The 23,742-nt window shown below is 50.2% G+C and overlaps 1 protein-coding gene across 1 annotated transcript; it reads right to left on the bottom strand.

Moving 5' to 3' along the window:
- Positions 1-5,460: 5,460 nt before the first annotated feature.
- LOC120982824 (dual specificity testis-specific protein kinase 1-like) lies at positions 5,461-23,058 on the bottom strand (the record flags this gene model as incomplete). The annotated part of the gene is made up of 9 exons (XM_040413006.1): positions 5,461-8,701; positions 10,820-10,943; positions 11,539-11,628; positions 18,852-18,935; positions 19,019-19,100; positions 19,672-19,754; positions 19,834-19,980; positions 20,310-20,358; positions 22,898-23,058. Coding segments are annotated over 9 exons (2,427 nt in total), but the record flags the coding sequence as incomplete, so codon positions are not given.
- Positions 23,059-23,742: the final 684 nt, after the last annotated feature.

The following is a 23,742-nucleotide window of genomic DNA, read 5'->3' as shown; positions in this document are numbered from 1 at the left end:
GTGTACAGGGGGCTAGAACATGGCATATAACATGACCCCTGCAACACTAATCTCTGTCCCATAGGCCTTAAATGAGAAAGGGAGGCATGAGGTGCAGACCTGTAATAACACGAGGCACAGCTATTTATTAACATGGGGAACAGGTCTGTAATAACACAACAGGTCTCTAATAAGAGGTGAAGGTCTGTATAACAAGGACAGGTCTATAATAACAGGTGTAGGTCTGTAATAACAAGGACAGTGTCATGCCCCGCCCTGACTATGTGCGGAGGTCGGCCAGAATAGCAGCACGAGTTTAGTGTTTTGTTTTGGAGCCGTGCTGGATCCGCCTCTCATCAGGTGCACTGGGTGGGGTCATTAGTTTAAATAGCACTCCATCTCAGTGCTCTGAGCGGATTATAGGAATCACTTTGGTCTTGGAAGCTAGGAAGTAGGGGTGCACCGAAATGAAAATTCTGGTCCGAAACCGAAAATTCAGGATGCCCTTGACCGAAAACCGAAACTGCCTTTTTGCCCAAATACTTTTAAAATACTTTTTTTTTAATGATTTTATTAATAATTCTTTTTCATGAATGAAATTCATCTGTGGGTGGCGCTGTTATGGAGAGGGGGATCTGTGGGTGGCGCTGTTATGGAGAGGGGGATCTGTGGGTGGCGCTGTTATGGAGAGGGGGATCTGTGGGTGGCGCTATGGAAAGGGGGATCTGTGGGTGGCGCTATGGAGAGGGGGATCTGTGGGTGGCGCTGTTATGGAGAGGGGGATCTGTGGGTGGCGCTGTTATGGAGAGGGGGATCTGTGGGTGGCGCTGTTATGGAGAGGGGGATCTGTGGGTGGCGCTGTTATGGAGAGGGGGATCTGTGGGTGGCGCTGTTATGGAGAGGGGGATCTGTGGGTGGCGCTGGTATGGAGAGGGGGGGATCTGTGGGTGGCTCTGTTATGGAGAGGGGGATCTGTGGGTGGCGCTGTTATGGAGAGGGGGATCTGTGGGTGGCGCTGTTATGGAGAGGGGGATCTGTGGGTGGCGCTGTTATGGAGAGGGGGATCTGTGGGTGGCTCTGTTATGGAGAGGGGGATCTGTGGGTGGCGCTGTTATGGAGAGGGGGATCTGTGGGTGGCGCTGTTATGGAGAGGGGGATCTGTGGGTGGCGCTGTTATGGAGAGGGGGATCTGTGGGTGGCGCTGTTATGGAGAGGGGGATCTGTGGGTGGCGCTATGGAAAGGGGGATCTGTGGGTGGCGCTATGGAGAGGGGGATCTGTGGGTGGCGCTGTTATGGAGAGGGGGATCTGTGGGTGGCGCTGTTATGGAGAGGGGGATCTGTGGGTGGCTCTGTTATGGAGGGGGGGATATGTGCACTGTTATGGGCATAACAGTGCACAGATCCCTTTCCCCATAACAGTGCACAGATCCCCTTTCCCCATAACAGTGCACAGATCCCCCCTCCCCATAGCAGTGCACAGATCCCCCCTCCCCATAGCAGTGCCATAGACCGATCCCCCTACCCATAACAGCCCCGGCCCTGCTGCTCACAGCATCACTCACTGCATCTTTATTTTACCTTACAATCGTGAGGCTCCAGTAACTAACAACTCTGCAGGCAGAGCGGAGGGCGGCGTAACATCACTTACTCACGTGACGCACCTGCTCCGCCCACTTTATGAATGAAGGAGGCGGAGCAGGCGCGTCACGTGAGTAAGTGACGTTACGCCGCCCTCCGCTCTGCCTGCAGAGTTGTTAGTTACTGGAGCCTCACGATTGTAAGGTAAAATTAAGATGCAGTGACAAAGTAAACCGCCCGCCCGGCGCCCGCCCGCAGATGGTGGGTGACAAATCCCACACCCCATATTTTTGGCCGATATGTAACAATATCGGCCGAAGTGGATTAGGTGCATTTTCGGCCGATATTTTCGGCTGCCGAAATTTCGGTGCACCCCTACTAGGAAGGAAGGTTGTCTGTTCCAGCTCAGAAAGATAAGTGTGGTTTCAAGTTTGATTGTTTTGTGTCATCTCTCCCATCCAGGTTCTGTGCGAGCAGGCTGCTCCTATTTCCCCTCTTCACCATCTCAGGGAATTTAGGGTGTTATAGCCCAGGCACGGGGACACATCATACCTTCCACCAAGGTCTGCATGTGGGCTGAGCAGTGCAGGTCAGGGAGGTCAGGGATTAGCTAGGAGGTGACCATTCCCCTGCCTCTCGCCTAGAGCCTGGTTGGTGGTTTATCTGTTAGTCTGAGTGCACGTCCGCCGTGACAGACAGGTTTATAATAGGTAAAGGTCTGTAAGAAAGAGGACATTAGGCGCAGGCTCTCTCACACGCGGCTCGGGTCTGTAATAACAAGGACATTAGGCACAGGCTCTCTCACACGCGACTTTGGGTCTATAATAAAGAGGGCTCTCACATGCGCGGCTCAGGTTTATAATAACGAGAACATTAGGAGCAGGCTCTCACACATGTGGGTTAGGTCTGTGATAACGAGGACATTAGGCACAGGCTCTCACATGCACAGCTCGGGTCTATAATAACGAGGACATTAGGCGCAGGCTCTCACACATGCGGCTCGGGTCTGTAATAACTGGGACATTAGGCGCAGGCTCTCGCACGTGGCTCGGGTCTATAATAATGAGGACATTAGGCACAGGCTCTCACATGCGCAGCTCGGGTCTGTAATAACAAGGACACTAGGCACAGGCTCTCACACGTTATTATAGACCCGAGCCACGAGGACATTCGGCACAGGCTCTTACACACGCGGCTTGGGTCTGTAATAACGAGGACATTAGGCACAGTCTCTCGCACGTGCGGCTCGGTTCTGTAATTGTCATGGTGGGGAGTGGGGGAAACCCCCCACCGTACAACGTAAAGGGATAAAGGATAGCTGCTAGGCCAAGAAGCCAGGAAAAGGGAAGCAGGTCACCTCCTATAGCGTCCCTAATCCTAACTCCTCACCGTATGAGTGGACGGCTCATACCCTGGATACCTGAGGCCTTGAGAATCCCTTACACTAGGAGCTGAGGAGAGGCGCCCTGTTCTTCCAGGACACGGAAAAACAGGAGTCTCAAAAGACCTAGTAGCAGGGAAAAGGACAGACCATACACAGCAAGAGGATCGGCAGGTAAGAACACAAGACAACACACTTACCTGCCGAAGACTCCACGACTGGAACCCGTGCATACGTACAGGGGCCCTAACTCAAAACAGGACCTCGTACCAGCAACTAACAGGTATCCAGCACACAAGACTCCGCCAGGACCCTCATGCCGCAAGGTGCATGGCAGCCCCACATACAGGCTAGTGGTTCACCCCTCCAGGAAACCAATCCCCTTTCGGAGGACACAACACACAGGGAAAAACGTCTTACATACATGCAGGGACAAACACCAACAACAGCCCATACATGTAACAACAATCAAGACGTACAACACACCCCGAACATATACCCTACCTCACTTGTATGTTAGGTGTTGGTTTAAGGAGCATACAAAAGGAAGACAAATTATGTCCAACAAGGTGGCCCCTTAAGGACTGGGCAGATCCACCCAGGAAATGAGCAGAGCTTCAACACCAAACAAGGCTGGAGTACAACTGACTCCAGCCAGGAAGCCACAGGTAATATCCACATAGTGGCCACCCCCAGGACACACCTAAATCCCCACCAGCTAGAAGATAACCCCCTCGCTCACCAAACAGCAGGGGGACACACCTTGAAGGGGAAATGCACGTGCAAACCGGCAACCGTGTCACGGTCAAACAACAATATGACCGTGACAGTAATAACGAGGACATTAGACACAGGCTCTCGCATGTGCGGCTCGGTTCTGCAATAACGGGAGACACATTTGTCTTTGTAATTTTATTTTATTGGAACATATTAAATAAGCTCTGAATATATTATCGCATTCATTTTTTCGGGTACCATTTCCAAAATAATAAAAGTCAAGAAAATAAACACAAATCGGCGGCAGTGCACGGTTACAAGATCAGGGGCCACAGGACTCAGGGGCCAAAACAGAGACCTTTATTTACAGGGCGAAGAAAAGCTGCAAAAATTTCAAAGATTCAAGAGCAAAAGCATTGCGGATTATTGTGATCAACAAAAGGCGAGGTACCTGGGAGACGAAACGCATGAGGTACCAGAGATGAGACGCACAGTCATAGAGAGCCCTTAATAGTCGAAGGCAGAAGCATCAGACCACCACTCCGGCACGGTGTCCATGAGAGACCTAGACCTTTCCATGGGGGTGAAGTAGCAGGGTGACCGACTGTTGGGGACATGTGGGGACTGAAGCCCTTGATTCGGGAGGTGCTACACGTCTGCTAATTGTATGCAGTGAGTCAATGATTCTGCATTAGAGGACATGTGAGCAGAGGTTCTGGGGCCCAGCATCTAGGGGGTTGCGATGCTCTGTGTCTGGGGGGAAGGATTGCATAGAAGGGGAGGGGACCTCTCTGTCTTCCACCTTAATATCGCTCTTGAAGGACATTTCCATAGATCCATCCGTGATCAGTGCAGACGACTGAATGGAAAACCAGTGAGTATAAAACAAAAAATAATCACAGCCGGACTATCCCATTATATGAAGCAGAGCTGAGTAGTAGTTGTGGGTTTGCAGTGTTTATTATACAAAGTAGCAGAGAACGGCAGATAAAAATAAATAAATAAAAGTCTGGGGAATGGCGTGGGGGCGTGTCAGTGTTATACACATTGAGGTAGTGTAAAGCAATGTGAACCACCAGTGCAGGTGACAATGTAGTGGATGGGTGAGGGGCACACAAGGGGGTTAAGTGCTTAAGTTCACCAAAAGTGTCAGTAGCATAACCGGGACAAAGAAGACAAAGTGCAGGTCACGGAAAAAGGACTGGGTCGTCATCACCACCCTCATCATCTTTAAAGCTGTGCTATGAACTCAGTGATGGGACATAAAGTGCTTCACGCTGGGGACTGGAGGTGGAAATAGGAGGGGTAACGGGAGGGCATAAAGTGCTTGCTTAGGGCGTGACACAGTTTAGAACCAAAAGTATGGGGCACTGGACACAAGATTGTCATAGGTGATGAAACAGCAGCTCTAATGAATAACCCAGGAACTGAGTGCTCTGCAGGGGCAGGTCTAATACAGACCAGAGGAGCTGAGTGCTCTGCAGGGGCGGGTCTAATACAGACCAGAGGAGCTGAGTGCTCTGCAGGGGCAGGTCTAATACAGACCAGAGGAGCAGAGTGCAGTGCAGGGGCAGGTCTATGGATTATCCCAGCAGCTGAATGCTGCTCAGGGGCAGGTCGAATGAATATCCCGGGAGCTGAATGCAGTGCAGGGGCAGGTCTATGGATTATCCCAGGAGCTGAATGTTCTGCAGGGGCAGCTACAATACAGATTCCAGGAGCTGAATGTTCTGCAGGGGCATGTCTAATGAAAATCATGAGCTGAATGTTCTGCAGGGGCATGTCTAATGAAAATCATGAGCTGAATGTTCTGCAGGGGCATGTCTAATGAAGATCCTGGAAGCTCAATGCTCTGCAGTCACCTGTTTATTAAATAATTTACTTATGTTATACTCTAGTCACATCCAGAGCTGCAGTCACAAATCTGCTTTTCTCCTGACAGCTTGCAGGTGGAAGCACCTCACACTTCCAATTGACCATGCTGGTTCATTACATGTCAAACAGATTCTCTGCTGCAGTGCATTATGGGAGATGTAGTGTTTAAAACTTGTAAGACTATGGAAAACCTGACCTAAGCAGTGCAGCAGAGCGCTGAGGATTATGGGATCTCACCAAGACTGCAGGATAAACCATGTGGAGGTTCATCCAGACACCTGTAGGTAAAGTGAGGATCCATGGAGAAGGTGTGATCAGAGGACGGAAAGAGCATTATATCAGTATCATCACCCCCATTCTCCCAATGTCTTTATACTAAAGTGTCCCCAACCTCCACATCATGGCATCGATTATCAGCCCATGGCCGGCAGATACGAAACTGGTTGCGTGACAGCTGTCGCGGCCAGTTTGGCAGAGTAGCAGCGATCCCATAGAAATGAATGGTAGATTTTTTTGCGACTGGTGCGGCCATCCCATTCATGTCTATGTGATCCCTGCTACTCTGTGAATCTGACCGCAACAGCTGTCGAGCGACCATGCTGTACCCTTACTGAGACACTTGGCGCAACATACCTCAGTCCATTTATCCACACTAGCGGAAACAGGGTCACGTCCCATGGGGGACAAATACCCGTAACCCAAAAGGCTTTGTTTTAAGGGACAACATGTGGGGATCGATTGTCACATTCCTTTCCTCCAATTTATATTCCACTTACCAGTGTTTTTAACACGACCTGTAGACCAAGATCTGGTGCGGCTGCGCTGTACGAGGCGAGCTGCTGCTGTCACATAGTACAGTATGAGCTGCTGCCGCTGCCGCGCTGTACGAGACGGACTGCTGCCGCGCTGTACGAGACAAGCTGTGACTGCTGCACGGCACAAGGCAAGCTGCGACTGCTGCACTGTACAGGGCGAGCTGCTGTTATCACATAGTACAGTATGAGCTGCTGCGGCTGTCACGCTGTACGAGACAGACTGCTGCCGGGCTATACAAGACGAGCTGTGACTGCTGCACTGTATGAGCTTCTGCTGCTGCACTGCGCAGGACGAGCTGCTGCTGCACTGCGCAGGACGAGCTGCTGCTATGATGTAAAGGAGATCTGCAGTGTACTAGTTTGGGCAGAGCTATACCCAGCCTGATGCCCATGTCCTGACAAGAGCACGGGTGGTAAACTCCATAGACCTGCAGACGGCATGCCGTTCCCCGCCACCGTTACTGTACGGACATGCGGGACATGTATAGTGTAGGGATAAGGGCTGCGTCTCTGAATGTGCTGGACATAAATAGACCCAGAGGACCCCTCGATCGTAGCCAAGCTGGTGCAGCACACGCTTTATAACAAAAAAACTGTTTTCCTAAGTCTTCACTCGTCTGACCAGTAGGAGCTGAAGCTGAGTGCAAACGCTGAGTAAAGACGAGAACCGCATGGCAGCGCCATGTTATGTAAACCAAGCCGCCACGCCGTGCTGATCCTTACAGACCTCGTGGCATCAGTCCATGCACTAAGTCTGGGCTTCTGGAAGCTTCCTACTGGGTCCTGGTCGAGGAGTGCTGAGCCTCGGTGCAGTGTGAATGAGTCCTCGACTCGCCTCACAGTTCAGGTTCTGATAGCGGGATGTATCTGGAGGTGATCTTCGGCATACTGATATGAAACTAAATCCCCCCAAACAGCAGGCGGGACAGGACACAGTCTCCTCGGGGTCCAGGACAGAACTGGAGGATGCGTGGAGAGGAGCCATGCTACCGCTCTCCGCACCCTCACAGCCGAGGCCAGGCAAACTTGCATCCCATAAATTACCCTCCAGAGAACCCAGTGGATGTGGATTCAGCAGGCCAACCCACCTGATGGGCTTACTGCTGACTACATTGTTATTGTCCGAGAGACTCACCCTGTTGGGGACACCTTGTGGCTCTAGTTGCCAGGTGCCGACTGGGGGAGAAGAGGATCGGGAAGACGAGGCTGTGGAAGATGATGAGGACTGAGGAGGAGAGGAAAGAGCAAGAAGAGATCCATTGGTTTGTAAGAGTGAAGGCCTTCTGCAGAAAGTATTCTCTTCTGTGCTGTCAGGACTGCTTGAGCAATCCATGGGTTCTCCAGTACCAGGGTGGTCCAGCTCAGGATGACCCCCTGATGATCCACCATCGGGTTTCCACTTTCTGTTCCAGTCCTGGGATCTCTCTTGAGATTGCAGGCCTCCTGGAAGAGGAAGTTTCTGAGAGAAGTGATCATCCTTCCACTCATGGACACTGGTGGAAGAATGTATGGTTTTCTGCCCCTGAAATCCACTTTCTCCACACGGAGGCCTTCCTGCAGTCTTTTTGGTGTTGCAGTGTAGGACACCCTCTTCTGTAGAGATCTCCTTCATGTAGTCTCTTAGTGTCTCACTGAGAATCTCTGGGTCACCATGCTGTATTGCTCTCCTTTCTGGGCCGCAGTGTTTGGTGCTGTTGTTCACGGTCCAGTCTTTGTCCATGAGAGAGGTGGTCATCTCACTGGACTGCAGATTTTTGGGAGAGTTCACACGTACTGACAGATTGTCGGGAGAGATTTGTGGGGGCAAAGAATTTGGTACATGGACTGGTAAAAACCCATTGACTGTACAGGCGTGTCTATCGCTGATGCTTGGTGTGTGCCAGAGGTCATCGCTCTCCCTCTTATCTCGATGGCTCCTTTGGACTGGCGTTGTGACAGGACAAGGGCTGCCTCTACGTACAACTTCAGGTGAGGAAGGAAGAGATCTGCAACGTCTCGGTCTCATCGCCAAGTCAGAAAATTCACACTGAGCGTCCACCATGGGCTCAGGAGTTATGGGACTGCTCAGCTGGTAGGACATTGGTGGAGGGAGGTCAAAGGTGAGGGAAATCACAGATTTGCTTGGGGTGTCATAGAGTTTGATTCTCCCACCCTTTAGATCTTCTCGTTGTGAGAAGGGATTGAAACGGGCGGGAGTGTCGGGTAACAGGTCTGAGTAGGGGCCTTGAGAGCACAGAGGCAGTGGTGTCTGAGGAGAGAACATGTCGGACTGACTCCGGGACAAGCGCTGGTCTGGAGGGGTAGGGAGATCCCAGGTCCACTTGTGGTCAGATGGCTCAGAACTTATCCCCCCACCTATAAGAGACAAGAACCTCGTTATAATAGGTGCTGCTCATGGATTGGGGAGGTGAATGCTGACTACAGGGTCTAAAACAGATGATCTCTACAGCCATGAGGTCAGAGTATTCAAGGCTGACAGCACTGCCTCCAAGACCTTACCCCGGTGCGCCACACCCGGCAGACCTCGGTGCGCCACACCCGGCAGACCTCGGTGCGCCACACCCGGCAGACCTCGGTGCGCCACACCCGGCAGACCTCGGTGCGCCACACCCGGCAGACCTCGGTGCGCCACACCCGGCAGACCTCGGTGCGCCACACCCGGCAGACCTCGGTGCGCCACACCCGGCAGACCTCGGTGCGCCACACCCGGCAGACCTCGGTGCGCCACACCCGGCAGACCTCGGTGCGCCACACCCGGCAGACCTCGGTGCGCCACACCCGGCAGACCTCGGTGCGCCACACCCGGCAGACATCGGTGCGCCACACCCGGCAGACATCGGTGCGCCACACCCGGCAGACATCGGTGCATATAACACTACAGATATCGGTATATAACACCCTACAGACATCGGTATATAACACCCTACAGATATCGGTATATAACACCCTACAGATATCGGTATATAACACCCTACAGACATCGGTATATAACACCCTACAGATATCGGTATATAACACCCTACAGATATCGGTATATAACACCCTACAGACATCGGTATATAACACCCTACAGACATCGGTATATAACACCCTACAGATATCGGTATATAACACCCTACAGACATCGGTATATAACACCCTACAGATATCGGTATATAACACCCTACAGATATCGGTATATAACACCCTACAGACATCGGTATATAACACCCTACAGATATCGGTATATAACACCCTACAGATATCGGTATATAACACCCTACAGATATCGGTATATAACACCCTACAGACATCGGTATATAACACCCTACAGATATCGGTATATAACACCCTACAGACATCGGTATATAACACCCTACAGATATCGGTATATAACACCCTACAGATATCGGTATATAACACCCTACAGATATCGGTATATAACACCCTACAGACATCGGTATATAACACCCTACAGACATCGGTACATAACACCCTACAAATATCAGTATATAACACTACAGATATCAGTATATAACACCCTACAGATATCGGTACATAACACCCTACAGATATCAGTATATAACACTACAGATATCGGTATATAACACCCTACAGATATCGGTACATAACACCCTACAAATATCAGTATATAACACTACAGATATCAGTATATAACACCCTACAGATATCGGTATATAACACCCTACAGATATCAGTATATAACACTACAGACATCAGTATATAACACTACAGACATCAGTATATAACACTACAGACATCGGTATATAACACTACAGACATCGGTATATAACACTACAGACATCGGTATATAACACTACAGATATCAGTATATAACACTACAGATATCAGTATATAACACTACAGACATCGGTATATAACACCCTACAGACATCGGTATATAACACCCTACAGATATCGGTATATAACACCCTACAGATATCAGTATATAACACTACAGATATCAGTATATAACACTACAGATATCAGTATATAACACTACAGATATCAGTATATAACACCCTACAGATATCGGTACATAACACCCTACAGATATCGGTATATAACACTACAGATATCGGTATATAACACTACAGATATCGGTATATAACACTACAGATATCAGTATATAACACTACAGATATCAGTATATAACACTACAGATATCAGTATATAACACTACAGATATCGGTACATAACACCCTACAGATATCGGTATAACACACCCTACAGATATCAGTATATAACACCCTACAGATATCAGTATATAACACCAGATATCAGTATATAACACTACAGATATCAGTATATAACACTACAGATATCGGTATATAACACTACAGATATCAGTATATAACACCCTACAGATATCAGTATATAACACCCTACAGATATCAGTATATAACACCCTACAGATATCAGTATATAACACCCTACAGATGGAACGTAGGAATGAAGTCACTAACGACTCACTTCTTTGTGGTGTCTTCGGCTCTTTCACCTCTTTCTTTGGAGACATTGGGGCGTCCATACTGTCCAGGATGGCCTCAAGCCGCTGACTCACCTCGCAGAAGGACGGCCGGGACTCTGGAGCCATCTACATGAAGAAGGGGAGCATTTCAGAGAAACACTCAGGTTACTTATAGAACTTAGACTCCAGTCACACCCAGAGCTGCAGTCACTATTCTGCTGTTCCATCGTGACTATACTCCAGTCACACCCAGAGCTACAGTCACTATTCTGCTGTTCCATCATGTCTATACTCCAGTCACACCCAGAGCTGCAGTCTCTGTTCTGCTGTTACATCGGGCCTTATACTCCAGTCACACCCAGAGCTGAAGTCACTATTCTGCTATTATATAATGCCTTATACTCCAGTCACCCCCAGAGCTGCGGTCACATCAGGTCTTATACTCCAGTCACACCCAGAGCTAGTCACTATTCTGCTGTTCCATCATGTCTATACTCCAGTCACATCCACAGCTGTACTCCCTATTCTGCTCTTACGTCAGGTCACTCCAGTCACACCCAGAGCTGCAGTCACTGTTCTATTGGTAACCCGCCTGCTTTCACATCTCACTTCTGCACTCTGGGAGTTGTAGTGCTTGCAGCAAGAGCTGTATAATGTTGTTTGTAGAACACTACAACTCCCACTATGCGACCCAATCTGCGATCCCACCAATCAGACGTACCCGGCAGCAGCGGACCGCCAGCGGCAGGAAGGCGGGGGGGCAGCCAGAGGGAACCATCTCCCGGAACATCACGATGTCCAAGCCAAAGTCCTGCGGAAACCAGAGCGCGAGGTGTGAGAAGAGACCGCACGTGTGACATCCCGAGACATCCCTACAAATCACGTGTGACATCCCGAGACATCCCTACAAATCACGTGTGACATACCAGAGACATCCATACAGATCACATGTGACATCCCGAGACATCCCTACAAATCACATGTGACATACCAGAGACATCCATACAGATCACGTGTGACATCCCGAGACATCCATACAGATCACGTGTGACATACCAGAGACATCCCTACAAATCACATGTGACATCCCAGAGACATCCCTACAAATCACATGTGACATCCCAGAGACATCCATACAGATCACATGTGACATCCCGAGACATCCATACAGATCACGTGTGACATCCCAGAGACATCCCTACAAATCACATGTGACATCCCAGAGACATCCATACAAATCACGTGTGACATCCCAGAGACATCCCTACAAATCACGTGACATCCCAGAGACATCCATACAGATCACATGTGACATCCCGAGACATCCATACAAATCACGTGACATCCCGAGACATCCATACAAATCACATGTGACATCCCGAGACATCCATATAGATCACATGAGACATCCCAGAGACATCCATACAGATCACGTGTGACATCCCGAGACATCCCTACAAATCACGTGTGACATACCAGAGACATCCATACAGATCACATGTGACATCCCAGAGACATCCCTACAAATCACATGTGACATCCCAGAGACATCCATACAGATCACGTGTGACATACCAGAGACATCCCTACAAATCACATGTGACATCCCGAGACATCCATACAGATCACATGTGACATCCCGAGACATCCATACAGATAACGTGTGACATACCAGAGACATCCATACAGATCACATGTGACATCCCAGAGACATCCATACAAATCACGTGTGACATCCCGAGACATCCATACAGATCACATGTGACATCCCAGAGACATCCATACAGATCACATGTGACATACCAGAGACATCCATACAGATCACGTGTGACATCCCAGAGACATCCATACAAATCACGTGTGACATCCCGAGACATCCATACAAATCACATGTGACATCCCAGAGACATCCATACAGATCACATGTGACATCCCGAGACATCCATACAGATAACGTGTGACATCCAGAGACATCCATACAGATCACATGTGACATCCCAGAGACATCCATACAGATAACGTGTGACATCCAGAGACATCCATACAGATCACATGTGACATACCAGAGACATCCATACAGATCACATGTGACATCCCAGAGACATCCATACAGATCACATGTGACATCCCAGAGACATCCATACAAATCACGTGTGACATCCCGAGACATCCATACAGATCACATGTGACATCCCAGAGACATCCATACAGATCACATGTGACATACCAGAGACATCCATACAGATGACGTGTGACATACCAGAGACATCCATACAGATCACGTGTGACATCCCAGAGACATCCATACAAATCACGTGTGACATCCCGAGACATCCATACAAATCACATGTGACATCCCAGAGACATCCATACAGATCACATGTGACATACCAGAGACATCCATACAGATGACGTGTGACATCCCAGAGACATCCATACAGATCACGTGTGACATCCCAGAGACATCCATACAGATCACGTGTGACATACCAGAGACATCCATACAGATCACATGTGACATCCCAGAGACATCCATACAAATCACGTGTGACATCCCGAGACATCATTACAAATCACGTGTGACATCCCGAGACATCCATACAGATCACGTGTGACATACCAGAGACATCCATACAGATCACGTGTGACATCCCAGAGACATCTATACAAATCACATGTGACATCCCAGAGACATCCATACAGATCACGTGTGACATCCCAGAGACATCCATACAAATCACGTGTGACATCCCGAGACATCCCTACAGATCACGTGTGACATCCCGAGACATCCCTACAGATCACGTGTGACATACCAGAGACATCCATACAAATCACGTGTGACATCCCAGAGACATCCATACAGATCACGTGTGACATCCCAAGACATCCATACAGATCACATGTGACATACCAGAGACATCCCTACAGATCACGTGTGACATCCCGAGACATCCATACAGATCACGTGTGACATCCCGAGACATCCCTACAAATCACGTGTGACATACCAGAGACATCCATACAAATCACGTGTGACATACCAGAGACATCCATACAGATCACATGTGACATCCCAGAGACATCCATACAAATCACATGTGACATCCCGAGACATCATTACAAATCACGTGTGACATCCCAGAGACATCCATACAGATCACGTGTGACATCTCGAGACATCCCTACAGATCACGTGTGACATACCAGAGACATCCCTACAAATCACGTGTGACATACCAGAGACATCCATACAGATCACGTGTGACATCCCAGAGACATCCATACAGATCATATGTGACATACCAGAGACATCCCTACAGATCACATGTGACATCCCAGAGACATCCGTACAAATCACATGTGACATCCCGAGACATCCATACAGATCACATGTGACATCCCGAGACATCCATACAAATCACGTGTGACATCCCAGAGACATCCATACAGATCACGTGTGACATCCCAGAGACATCCATACAGATCACGTGTGACATCCCAGAGACATCCAAACAGATCACGTGTGACATACCAGAGACATCCATACAGATCACATGTGACATCCCAGAGACATCCATACAGATCACGTGTGACATCCCGAGACATCCCTACAGATCACATGTGACATACCAGAGACATCCATACAGATCACATGTGACATACCAGAGACATCCATGCAGATCACATGTGACATCCCAGAGACATCCATACAAATCACATGTGACATCCCAGAGACATCCATACAGATCACGTGTGACATCCCAGAGACATCCATACAGATCACATGTGACATCCCAGAGACATCCCTACAGATCACATGTGACATCCCAGAGACATCCATACAGATCACGTGTGACATCCCGAGACATCCCTACAGATCACGTGTGACATCCCGAGACATCCATACAGATCACATGTTACATCCCAGAGACATCCCTACAGATCACATGTGACATCCCAGAGACATCCATACAGATAACGTGTGACATCCCGAGACATCCATACAGATCACATGTGACATCCCGAGACATCCATACAGATCACGTGTGACATACCAGAGACATCCATACAGATCACATGTGACATCCCAGAGACATCCATACAAATCACATGTGACATCCCAAGACATCCCTACAGATCACGTGTGACATCCATACAGATCACATGTGACATCCCAGAGACATCCCTACAGATCACATGTGACATCCCAGAGACATCCCTACAGATCACGTGTGACATCCCGAGACATCCATACAGATCACATGTTACATCCCAGAGACATCCCTACAGATCACATGTGACATCCCAGAGACATCCATACAGATAACGTGTGACATCCCGAGACATCCATACAGATCACGTGTGACATCCCGAGACATCCATACAGATCACATGTGACATCCCGAGACATCCATACAGATCACGTGTGACATACCAGAGACATCCATACAGATCACATGTGACATCCCAGAGACATCCATACAAATCACATGTGACATCCCAAGACATCCCTACAGATCACGTGTGACATCCCAGAGACATCCATACAGATAACGTGTGACATACCAGAGACATCCCTACAGATCACATGTGACATCCCAGAGACATCCCTACAGATCACGTGTGACATACCAGAGACATCCATACAGATCACGTGTGACATCCCAGAGACATCCCTACAGATCACGTGTGACATCCTGAGACATCCCTACAGATCACGTGTGACATCCTGAGACATCCCTACAGATCACGTGTGACATCCCAGAGACATCCCTACAGATCACGTGTGACATACCAGAGACATCCATACAGATCACGTGTGACATCCTGAGACATCCCTACAGATCACGTGTGACATCCCAGAGACATCCCTACAGATCACGTGTGACATACCAGAGACATCCCTACAGATCACGTGTGACATCCCGAGACATCCATACAGATCACGTGTGACATCCCGAGACATCCCTACAGATCACGTGTGACATCCCAGAGACATCCCTACAGATCACGTGTGACATCCCAGAGACATCCCTACAGATCACGTGTGACATACCAGAGACATCCATACAGATCACGTGTGACATCCCAGAGACATCCCTACAGATCACATGTGACATCCCAGAGACATCCCTACAGATCACGTGTGACATCCCAAGACATCCCTACAAATCACGTGTGACATCCCAGAGACATCCATACAGATCACATGTGACATCCCAGAGACATCCCTACAGATCACGTGTGACATCCCAGAGACATCCCTACAGATCACGTGACATCCCAAGACATCCCTACAAATCACGTGTGACATCCCAGAGACATCCATACAGATCACGTGTGACATACCAGAGACATCCCTACAGATCACGTGTGACATACCAGAGACATCCATACAGATCACATGTGACATACCAGAGACATCCATACAGATCACATGTGACATACCAGAGACATCCATACAGATCACGTGTGACATCCCAGAGACATCCATACAGATCACATGTGACATCCCGAGACATCCATACAGATCACATGTGACATCCCGAGACATCCATACAGATCACGTGTGACATCCCGAGACATCCATACAGATCACGTGTGACATCCCGAGACATCCCTACAGATCACATGTGACATCCCAGAGACATCCATACAGATCACATGTGACACGTCAGGGCTGTATCAGAAATCAGAAGTGAATGGAAAAGGCAGACGCTGTCACTTCTGAGCCGCATCAAGTGACACAAGCTAAAAATCTACGTGTAATAGTCAAGTGTGACCACTAGATGGCGTCATGGACAAAACAAAAAGGGAAAGGGGGGTGAAATCAGCAATTGAACGTAATAACCATATAAGATCCATATGGATTTAACAACAGTGCAGTAAAGTGACTATTGCGTGGAGCCCCCGACACACCGCAGGCGTGGAGACCCCCGACATCACTTATGGGGGGCAAGAGGTTGATCACCGCATTTTGGCACACAAGCATTACCAGGGTGAGAATACAATTTTAAGAGTGTCCTCCAGATGTCGCCATAAACACAGCACACTAGCGTCACAACTTGGGGCCCCTAACAGAGGCACATAATGGGGGCCTGCAGACCCCGACTATCTCCCCCGCACTGAGGTCAGTCCTGTAGACCCCGACTATCTCCTCCGCACTGAGGTCAGTCCTGTAGACCCCGACTATCTCCTCCGCACTGAGGTCAGTCCTGCAGACCCCGACTATCTCCTCCGCACTGAGGTCAGTCCTGCAGACCCCGACTATCTCCCCCACACTGAGGTCAGTCCTGTATACCCCGACTATCTGACCTCAGTGCGGAGGAGATAGTCAGGGTCTGCAAGACTGACCTCAGTGCGGAGGAGATAGTCGGGGTCTACAGGACTGACCTCAGTGCGGGGGAGATAGTCGGGGTCTGCAGGACTCACCTCAGTGCGGGGGAGATAGTCGGGGTCTACAGGACTGACCTCAGTGCGGGGGAGATAGTCGGGGTCTGCAGGACTGACCTCAGTGCGGGGGAGATAGTCGGGGTCTGCAGGACTCACCTCAGTGCGGGGGAGATAGTCGGGGTCTGCAGGACTCACCTCAGTGCGGGGGAGATAGTCGGGGTCTGCAGGACTCACCTCAGTGCGGAGGAGATAGTCGGGGTCTGCAGGACTGACCTCAGTGCGGGGGAGATAGTCGGGGTCTGCAGGACTCACCTCAGTGCGGGGGAGATAGTCGGGGTCTGCAGGACTCACCTCAGTGCGGGGGAGATAGTCGGGGTCTACAGGACTGACCTCAGTGCGGGGGAGATAGTCTGGGTCTGCAGGACTCACCTCAGTGCGGGGGAGATAGTCTGGGTCTGCAGGACTCACCTCAGTGCGGGGGAGATAGTCTGGGTCTGCAAGACTGACCTCAGTGCGGAGGAGATAGTCGGGGTCTACAGGACTGACCTCAGTGCGGGGGAAATAGTCGGGGTCTACAGGACTGACCTCAGTGCGGGGGAGATAGTCTGGGTCTGCAGGACTCACCTCAGTGCGGGGGAGATAGTCTGGGTCTGCAGGACTCACCTCAGTGCGGGGGAGATAGTCTGGGTCTGCAAGACTGACCTCAGTGCGGAGGAGATAGTCGGGGTCTACAGGACTGACCTCAGTGCGGGGGAAATAGTCGGGGTCTACAGGACTGACCTCAGTGCGGGGGAGATAGTCTGGGTCTGCAGGACTCACCTCAGTGCGGGGGAGATAGTCGGGGTCTACAGGACTGACCTCAGTGCGGGGGAGATAGTCGGGGTCTGCAGGACTGACCTCAGTGCGGGGGAGATAGTCGGGGTCTGCAGGACTCACCTCAGTGCGGGGGAGATAGTCGGGGTCTGCAGGACTCACCTCAGTGCGGGGGAGATAGTCGGGGTCTGCAGGACTCACCTCAGTGCGGGGGAGATAGTCGGGGTCTGCAGGACTGACCTCAGTGCGGGGGAGATAGTCGGGGTCTGCAGGACTCACCTCAGTGCGGGGGAGATAGTCGGGGTCTGCAAGACTGACCTCAGTGCGGGGGAGATAGTCGGGGTCTACAGGACTGACCTCAGTGCGGGGGAGATAGTCTGGGTCTGCAGGACTCACCTCAGTGCGGGGGAGATAGTCGGGGTCTGCAGGACTCACCTCAGTGCGGGGGAGATAGTCGGGGTCTGCAGGACTCACCTCAGTGCGGGGGAGATAGTCGGGGTCTGCAGGACTGACCTCAGTGCGGAGGAGATAGTCGGGGTCTGCAGGACTCACCTCAGTGCGGGGGAGATAGTCGGGGTCTGCAGGACTCACCTCAGTGCGGGGGAGATAGTCGGGGTCTGCAGGACTGACCTCAGTGCGGGGGAGATAGTCGGGGTCTACAGGACTGACCTCAGTGCGGAGGAGATAGTCGGGGTCTGCAGGACTGACCTCAGTGCGGAGGAGATAGTCGGGGTCTGCAAGACTGACCTCAGTGCGGGGGAGATAGTCGGGGTCTGCAAGACTGACCTCAGTGCGGGGGAGATAGTCGGGGTCTGCAGGACTCACCTCAGTGCGGGGGAGATAGTCGGGGTCCGCCGGGATCCGTGCAATTATCTCGCATAATATGATTCCAAAGGCGAAGACGTCGGCCTAGAGGAGGAGAGAGAGGACGGGGTGAGGGGCCGAGGACCCCAAATCATCAGGTACCAGAAACAGCGGGGACGGCTCCTCACCTTCTCATTGTACACATCCCCCCGCAGGACTTCAGGGGCCATCCAGTACGGGGAGCCCACCACCGAGAGCGGCTCCGTCTGACTGCAAGAGAGAGCGCCAGGGGCGGAGTCAGCAGAGCATTCATCATAGCTCCTCCCATCACTGACCCGCAGAGCATCGCTCTATATATTAATCACCTAGCTCCTCCTATCACTGACCCGCAGAGCATCGCTCTATATATTAATCACCTAGCTCCTCCTATCAGTGACCCGCAGAGCATCGCTCTATAATATTAATCACGTAGCTCCTCCTGTCACTGACCCGCAGAGCATCGCTCTATATATTAATCACCTAGCTCCTCCTATCACTGAGCCGCAGAGCATTGCTCTATATATTAATCACCTAGCTCCTCCTATCACTGACCCGCAGAGCATTGCTCTATATATTAATCACCTAGCTCCTCCTATCAGTGACCCGCAGAGCATCGCTCTATAATATTAATCACGTAGCTCCTCGTGTCACTGCCCTGCAGAGCATCGCTCTATAATTGGGCCCTAGGTGGCACTGAGTTCTAGTCAGATGGGGTCAGTGATCGGATGGATGCACCACGGAGATGTAATATGGATGGAGCGCCAATACTTTCACTATGTGCCCCCCGTACACGCGCTCTCACCTGCGATCCGGAATTTTCTCGGCCAGTCCAAAGTCTGCCACCACGGCGGTGTAGCCGCTGTCGTCGTAGCGCACCAGACAGTTCTAGGAGAGAGAGCCGCAGTGAGACCCAGCCCGGGAGGCGAGCGCCGGATCAGCGGACGCCTCAGTCCTGGGTCTTTACCTTGGAGGTGAGGTCACGGTGGAAGACCCCCTTGGAGTGCAGGTAGCGCAGGCCTCGGGCGATATCCAGGCTCAGCTTGACGCGGCCGGTCCAGGACAGAGGCTCCCCGCTCTGCAGCAGCTGCTCCAGGTTACCGCCATTAATGTACTGGAAAGAGAGGAGGTGTGAGGAGATCCCAGCATGCTTGCTGTCAGTGAATGAGAGCATTCCTGTTCACATCTAGCAGCAAGGCTGTCCTGCCCACATACGTCTCACAGCAGAGGGTTTGTTACAGTTGTATGCAGTCTAGCGCTTCCACTGACACATTGTAACAGAGCGCCAGGACAGCAGAGAGAGCAGAGCTGCTGTTCTGAAATGTTCTCTGGCTGATTCCCACCAAACAGCTCCTCACGACTCAGCTTCCTGGACCCTGGAAGTCTGACATGATCTGACCCGCCTGCCGCTAGCCCCTCACATGCACGGTACACCCCACTTACCTCAGTGAGGGCGTGAAGCTGGCCCTGCTGCACACACACACCCATGAACCTAAACACGAAAGAATGAAGAGAGAGAATAAGAGCTCCGCCCACCACCGGGCGTAACAACATCACGGCCAGGGGAGACATGAAGGACGCTGACCAGCCAATGGGACTAATGATGAGGGGTGACAGCCAACACAGAATAGCAGGGAGGACATGGGGAGAGGGCGACCTTTACCTCAGGATATTGGGGTGATGAGTGTAAAGACTGGATGAGGCCTACCCTTACCTCAGAATATTGGGATGATGAGGTCAAACATGGGATGAGGGCGACCTTTACCTCAGGATATTGGGGTGATGAGTGTAAAGACTGGATGAGGGCTACCCTTACCTCAGGATAATGGGATGATGAGGTCAAACATGGGGTGAGGGCGACCTTTACCTCAGGATATTGCGGTGATGAGTGTAAAGACTGGATAAGGGCTACCCTTACCTCAGAATATTGGGATGATGAGGTCAAACATGGGATGGGGCGACCTTTACCTCAGGATATTAGGGTGATGAGTGTAAAGACTGGATAAGGGCTACCCTTACCTCAGGATAATGGGATGATGAGGTCAAACATGGGATGGGGGTGACCTTTACCTCAGGATATTGGGGTGATGAGTGTAAAGACTGGATGAGGGCTACCCTTACCTCAGAATATTGTGATGATGAGGTCAAACATGGGACGGGGGGTGACCTTTACCTCAGGATATTGGGGTGATGAGTGTAAAGACTGGATAAGGGCTACCCTTACCTCAGAATATTGGGATGATGAGGTCAAACATGGGACGGGGGTGACCTTTACCTCAGGATATTGGGGTGATGAGTGTAAAGACTGGATAAGGGCTACCCTTACCTCAGAATATTGGGATGATGAGGTCAAACATGGGACGGGGGGTGTCCTTTACCTCAGGATATTGGGGTGATGAGTGTAAAGACTGGATAAGGGCTACCCTTACCTCAGAATATTGGGATGATGAGGTCAAACATGGGACGGGGGGTGACCTTTACCTCAGGATATTGGGGTGATGAGTGTAAAGACTGGATGAGGGCTACCCTTACCTCAGAATATTGGGATGATGAGGTCAAACATGGGACGGGGGGTGACCTTTACCTCAGGATATTGGGGTGATGAGTGTAAAGACTGGATAAGGGCTACCCTTACCTCAGAATATTGGGATGATGAGGTCAAACATGGGATGGGGGTGACCTTTACCTCAGGATATTGGGGTGATGAGTGTAAAGACTGGATGAGGGCTACCATTACTTTAGGATAATGGGATGATGAGGTCAAACATGGGACGGGGGGTGACCTTTACCTCAGGATATTGGGGTGATGGGATCAAATATGGAATGAAAGAGACCTTTACGTCCGGAAACTGGATTATAGCGATCAAATATAGTGTGAGGGTGACCTCCTCAGGATAATAGGTTAAAGGAATCAAACATGGGATGAAGGTGACCTTTAACTCAGAATATTAAAGTCATTGAGTAAAACTTGGCATGGGGGTAACATTACCTCTGGATATTGGGTCAATGGGGTAATACATAGGAAGAAGGTGACATTACCTCTGGATATTGGCATAATGGGGTCAAACAACAGGTGAGGGTGATTGTACCTCAGGATATTAAGGTAATGAGGTAATACATGGAATGAGGGGACCTTTACCTCAGAATATTAGGTTGATGGGGTAAAACATGGGATGAGAGTGACCTTTGTCTCAGGATACTGAGGTGATGGGGTAATACATGAGATAAAGATGACCTTTAACTCCGGATATTGGAGTGATGGGGTCAGACATGGGATGAGGGTGACCTTTACCTAGCGTGATGGGGAAATACATGGGATAATAGTGACAATTACCTCAGAAATTTGGGGTAATAGGAGAAAAAGACTGGATGAGGCTGACCTTTATCTTGAAATATTGGGGTGATGACTTTGAACATGGCATGAGGGTGGCTTTTACCTCAATCTATTAGGGTGAAGAGATCCAACATGGCACAGGGGTAGCTTTTGCCTCAGGATATTTGGGGTGATTGGGACGTTATGAGGGCGACCTTTACCTCAGGATATTTGGGGTGATTGGGACGTTATGAGGGCGACCTTTACCTCAGGATGTTTGGGTACTGGTATCAAATATTGTATGAGAGAAATCTTAACCTCAGTATATTGGTGTGATAGGGTCAAACAGAGGATGATGGTGGCCCTCACAGTACCTCAGGATATTTAGGCAGTCGAGTGAAACATGGGATAAAAAAAAAAAAAAGACCCTAAACTCGGGATATTGGGGTGATAAGGTCAAACGTGGAATGAAAATGACCTTTAGTTCAGGATATTTTGGTGATTGGGTCAAACACGGATAAAAGTGATCTTTACCTGAGGATACTAGGTTAAAGGGATCAAACATGGCATGGGTTAAAGCTGAGGATAATTGTGGTGATGGGGGGCAAAGCATTTGATCAGGGTCTCCTTCTCCTCAGGTAAAACCCTGTTGAGGGTCATTTAATGCAAAATATTGGGGAGGTGATGGAGGAAAACATGGGATGAGAGTGGCATTTACCTCAGGATATTGGGGTGACAAAGTCTGTTCATCAGCTGCACCTCCCGGAGCATGTTGGCACGGTTGCTCATCATCTTGTTCATTTTGAGCACCATGATTTGGCCGGACTGACGATGACGCACCTGTAGACACAGACAAATAGAAAGATCAGATTTCAAGATCTCCGATTAACCCCTTGTGGCCGCCACACAGCAGGTCCATCTGACCTCTGACATCCAACTGAAAATTGGGCTGACACAGAGACCACTCTGCCATGATCAGACTAGGCTCTACAAAAACATCTGCTGCTGGAAGGAGGAAACCTCTGCCTCCCCAAGGACTCGTACCATCAGACATCCACATACAGAGCACTGCAGGGAGGACACACATCATGTCTCCTCTGTATCTCCTTGTACATATGGAGCCCTGATCACAAGGACCCGTACCATCAGACATCCACATACAGAGCACTGCAGGGAGGACACACATCATGTCTCCTCTGTATCTCCTTGTACATATGGAGCCCTGATCACAAGGACTCGTACCATCAGACATCCACATACAGAGCACCGCAGGGAGGACACACATCATGTCTCCCCTGTATCTCCTTGTACATATGGAGTCCTGATCACAAGGACTCGTACCATCAGACATCCACATACAGAGCACTGCAGGGAGGACACACATCATGTCTCCCCTGTATCTCCTTGTACATATGGAGCCCTGATCACAAGGACCCGTACCATCAGACATCCACATACAGAGCACTGCAGGGAGGACACACATCATGTCTCCTCTGTATCTCCTTGTACATATGGAGCCCTGATCACAAGGACCCGTACCATCAGACATCCACATACAGAGCA

This window comes from Bufo bufo, assembly GCF_905171765.1.
Source record: "Bufo bufo chromosome 2 unlocalized genomic scaffold, aBufBuf1.1 SUPER_2_unloc_8, whole genome shotgun sequence".
NCBI classification, from domain to species: domain Eukaryota; kingdom Metazoa; phylum Chordata; class Amphibia; order Anura; family Bufonidae; genus Bufo; species Bufo bufo.
Note: the sequence above shows the minus strand (reverse complement) of the source record. Positions and strands in the feature narration are given on the sequence as shown.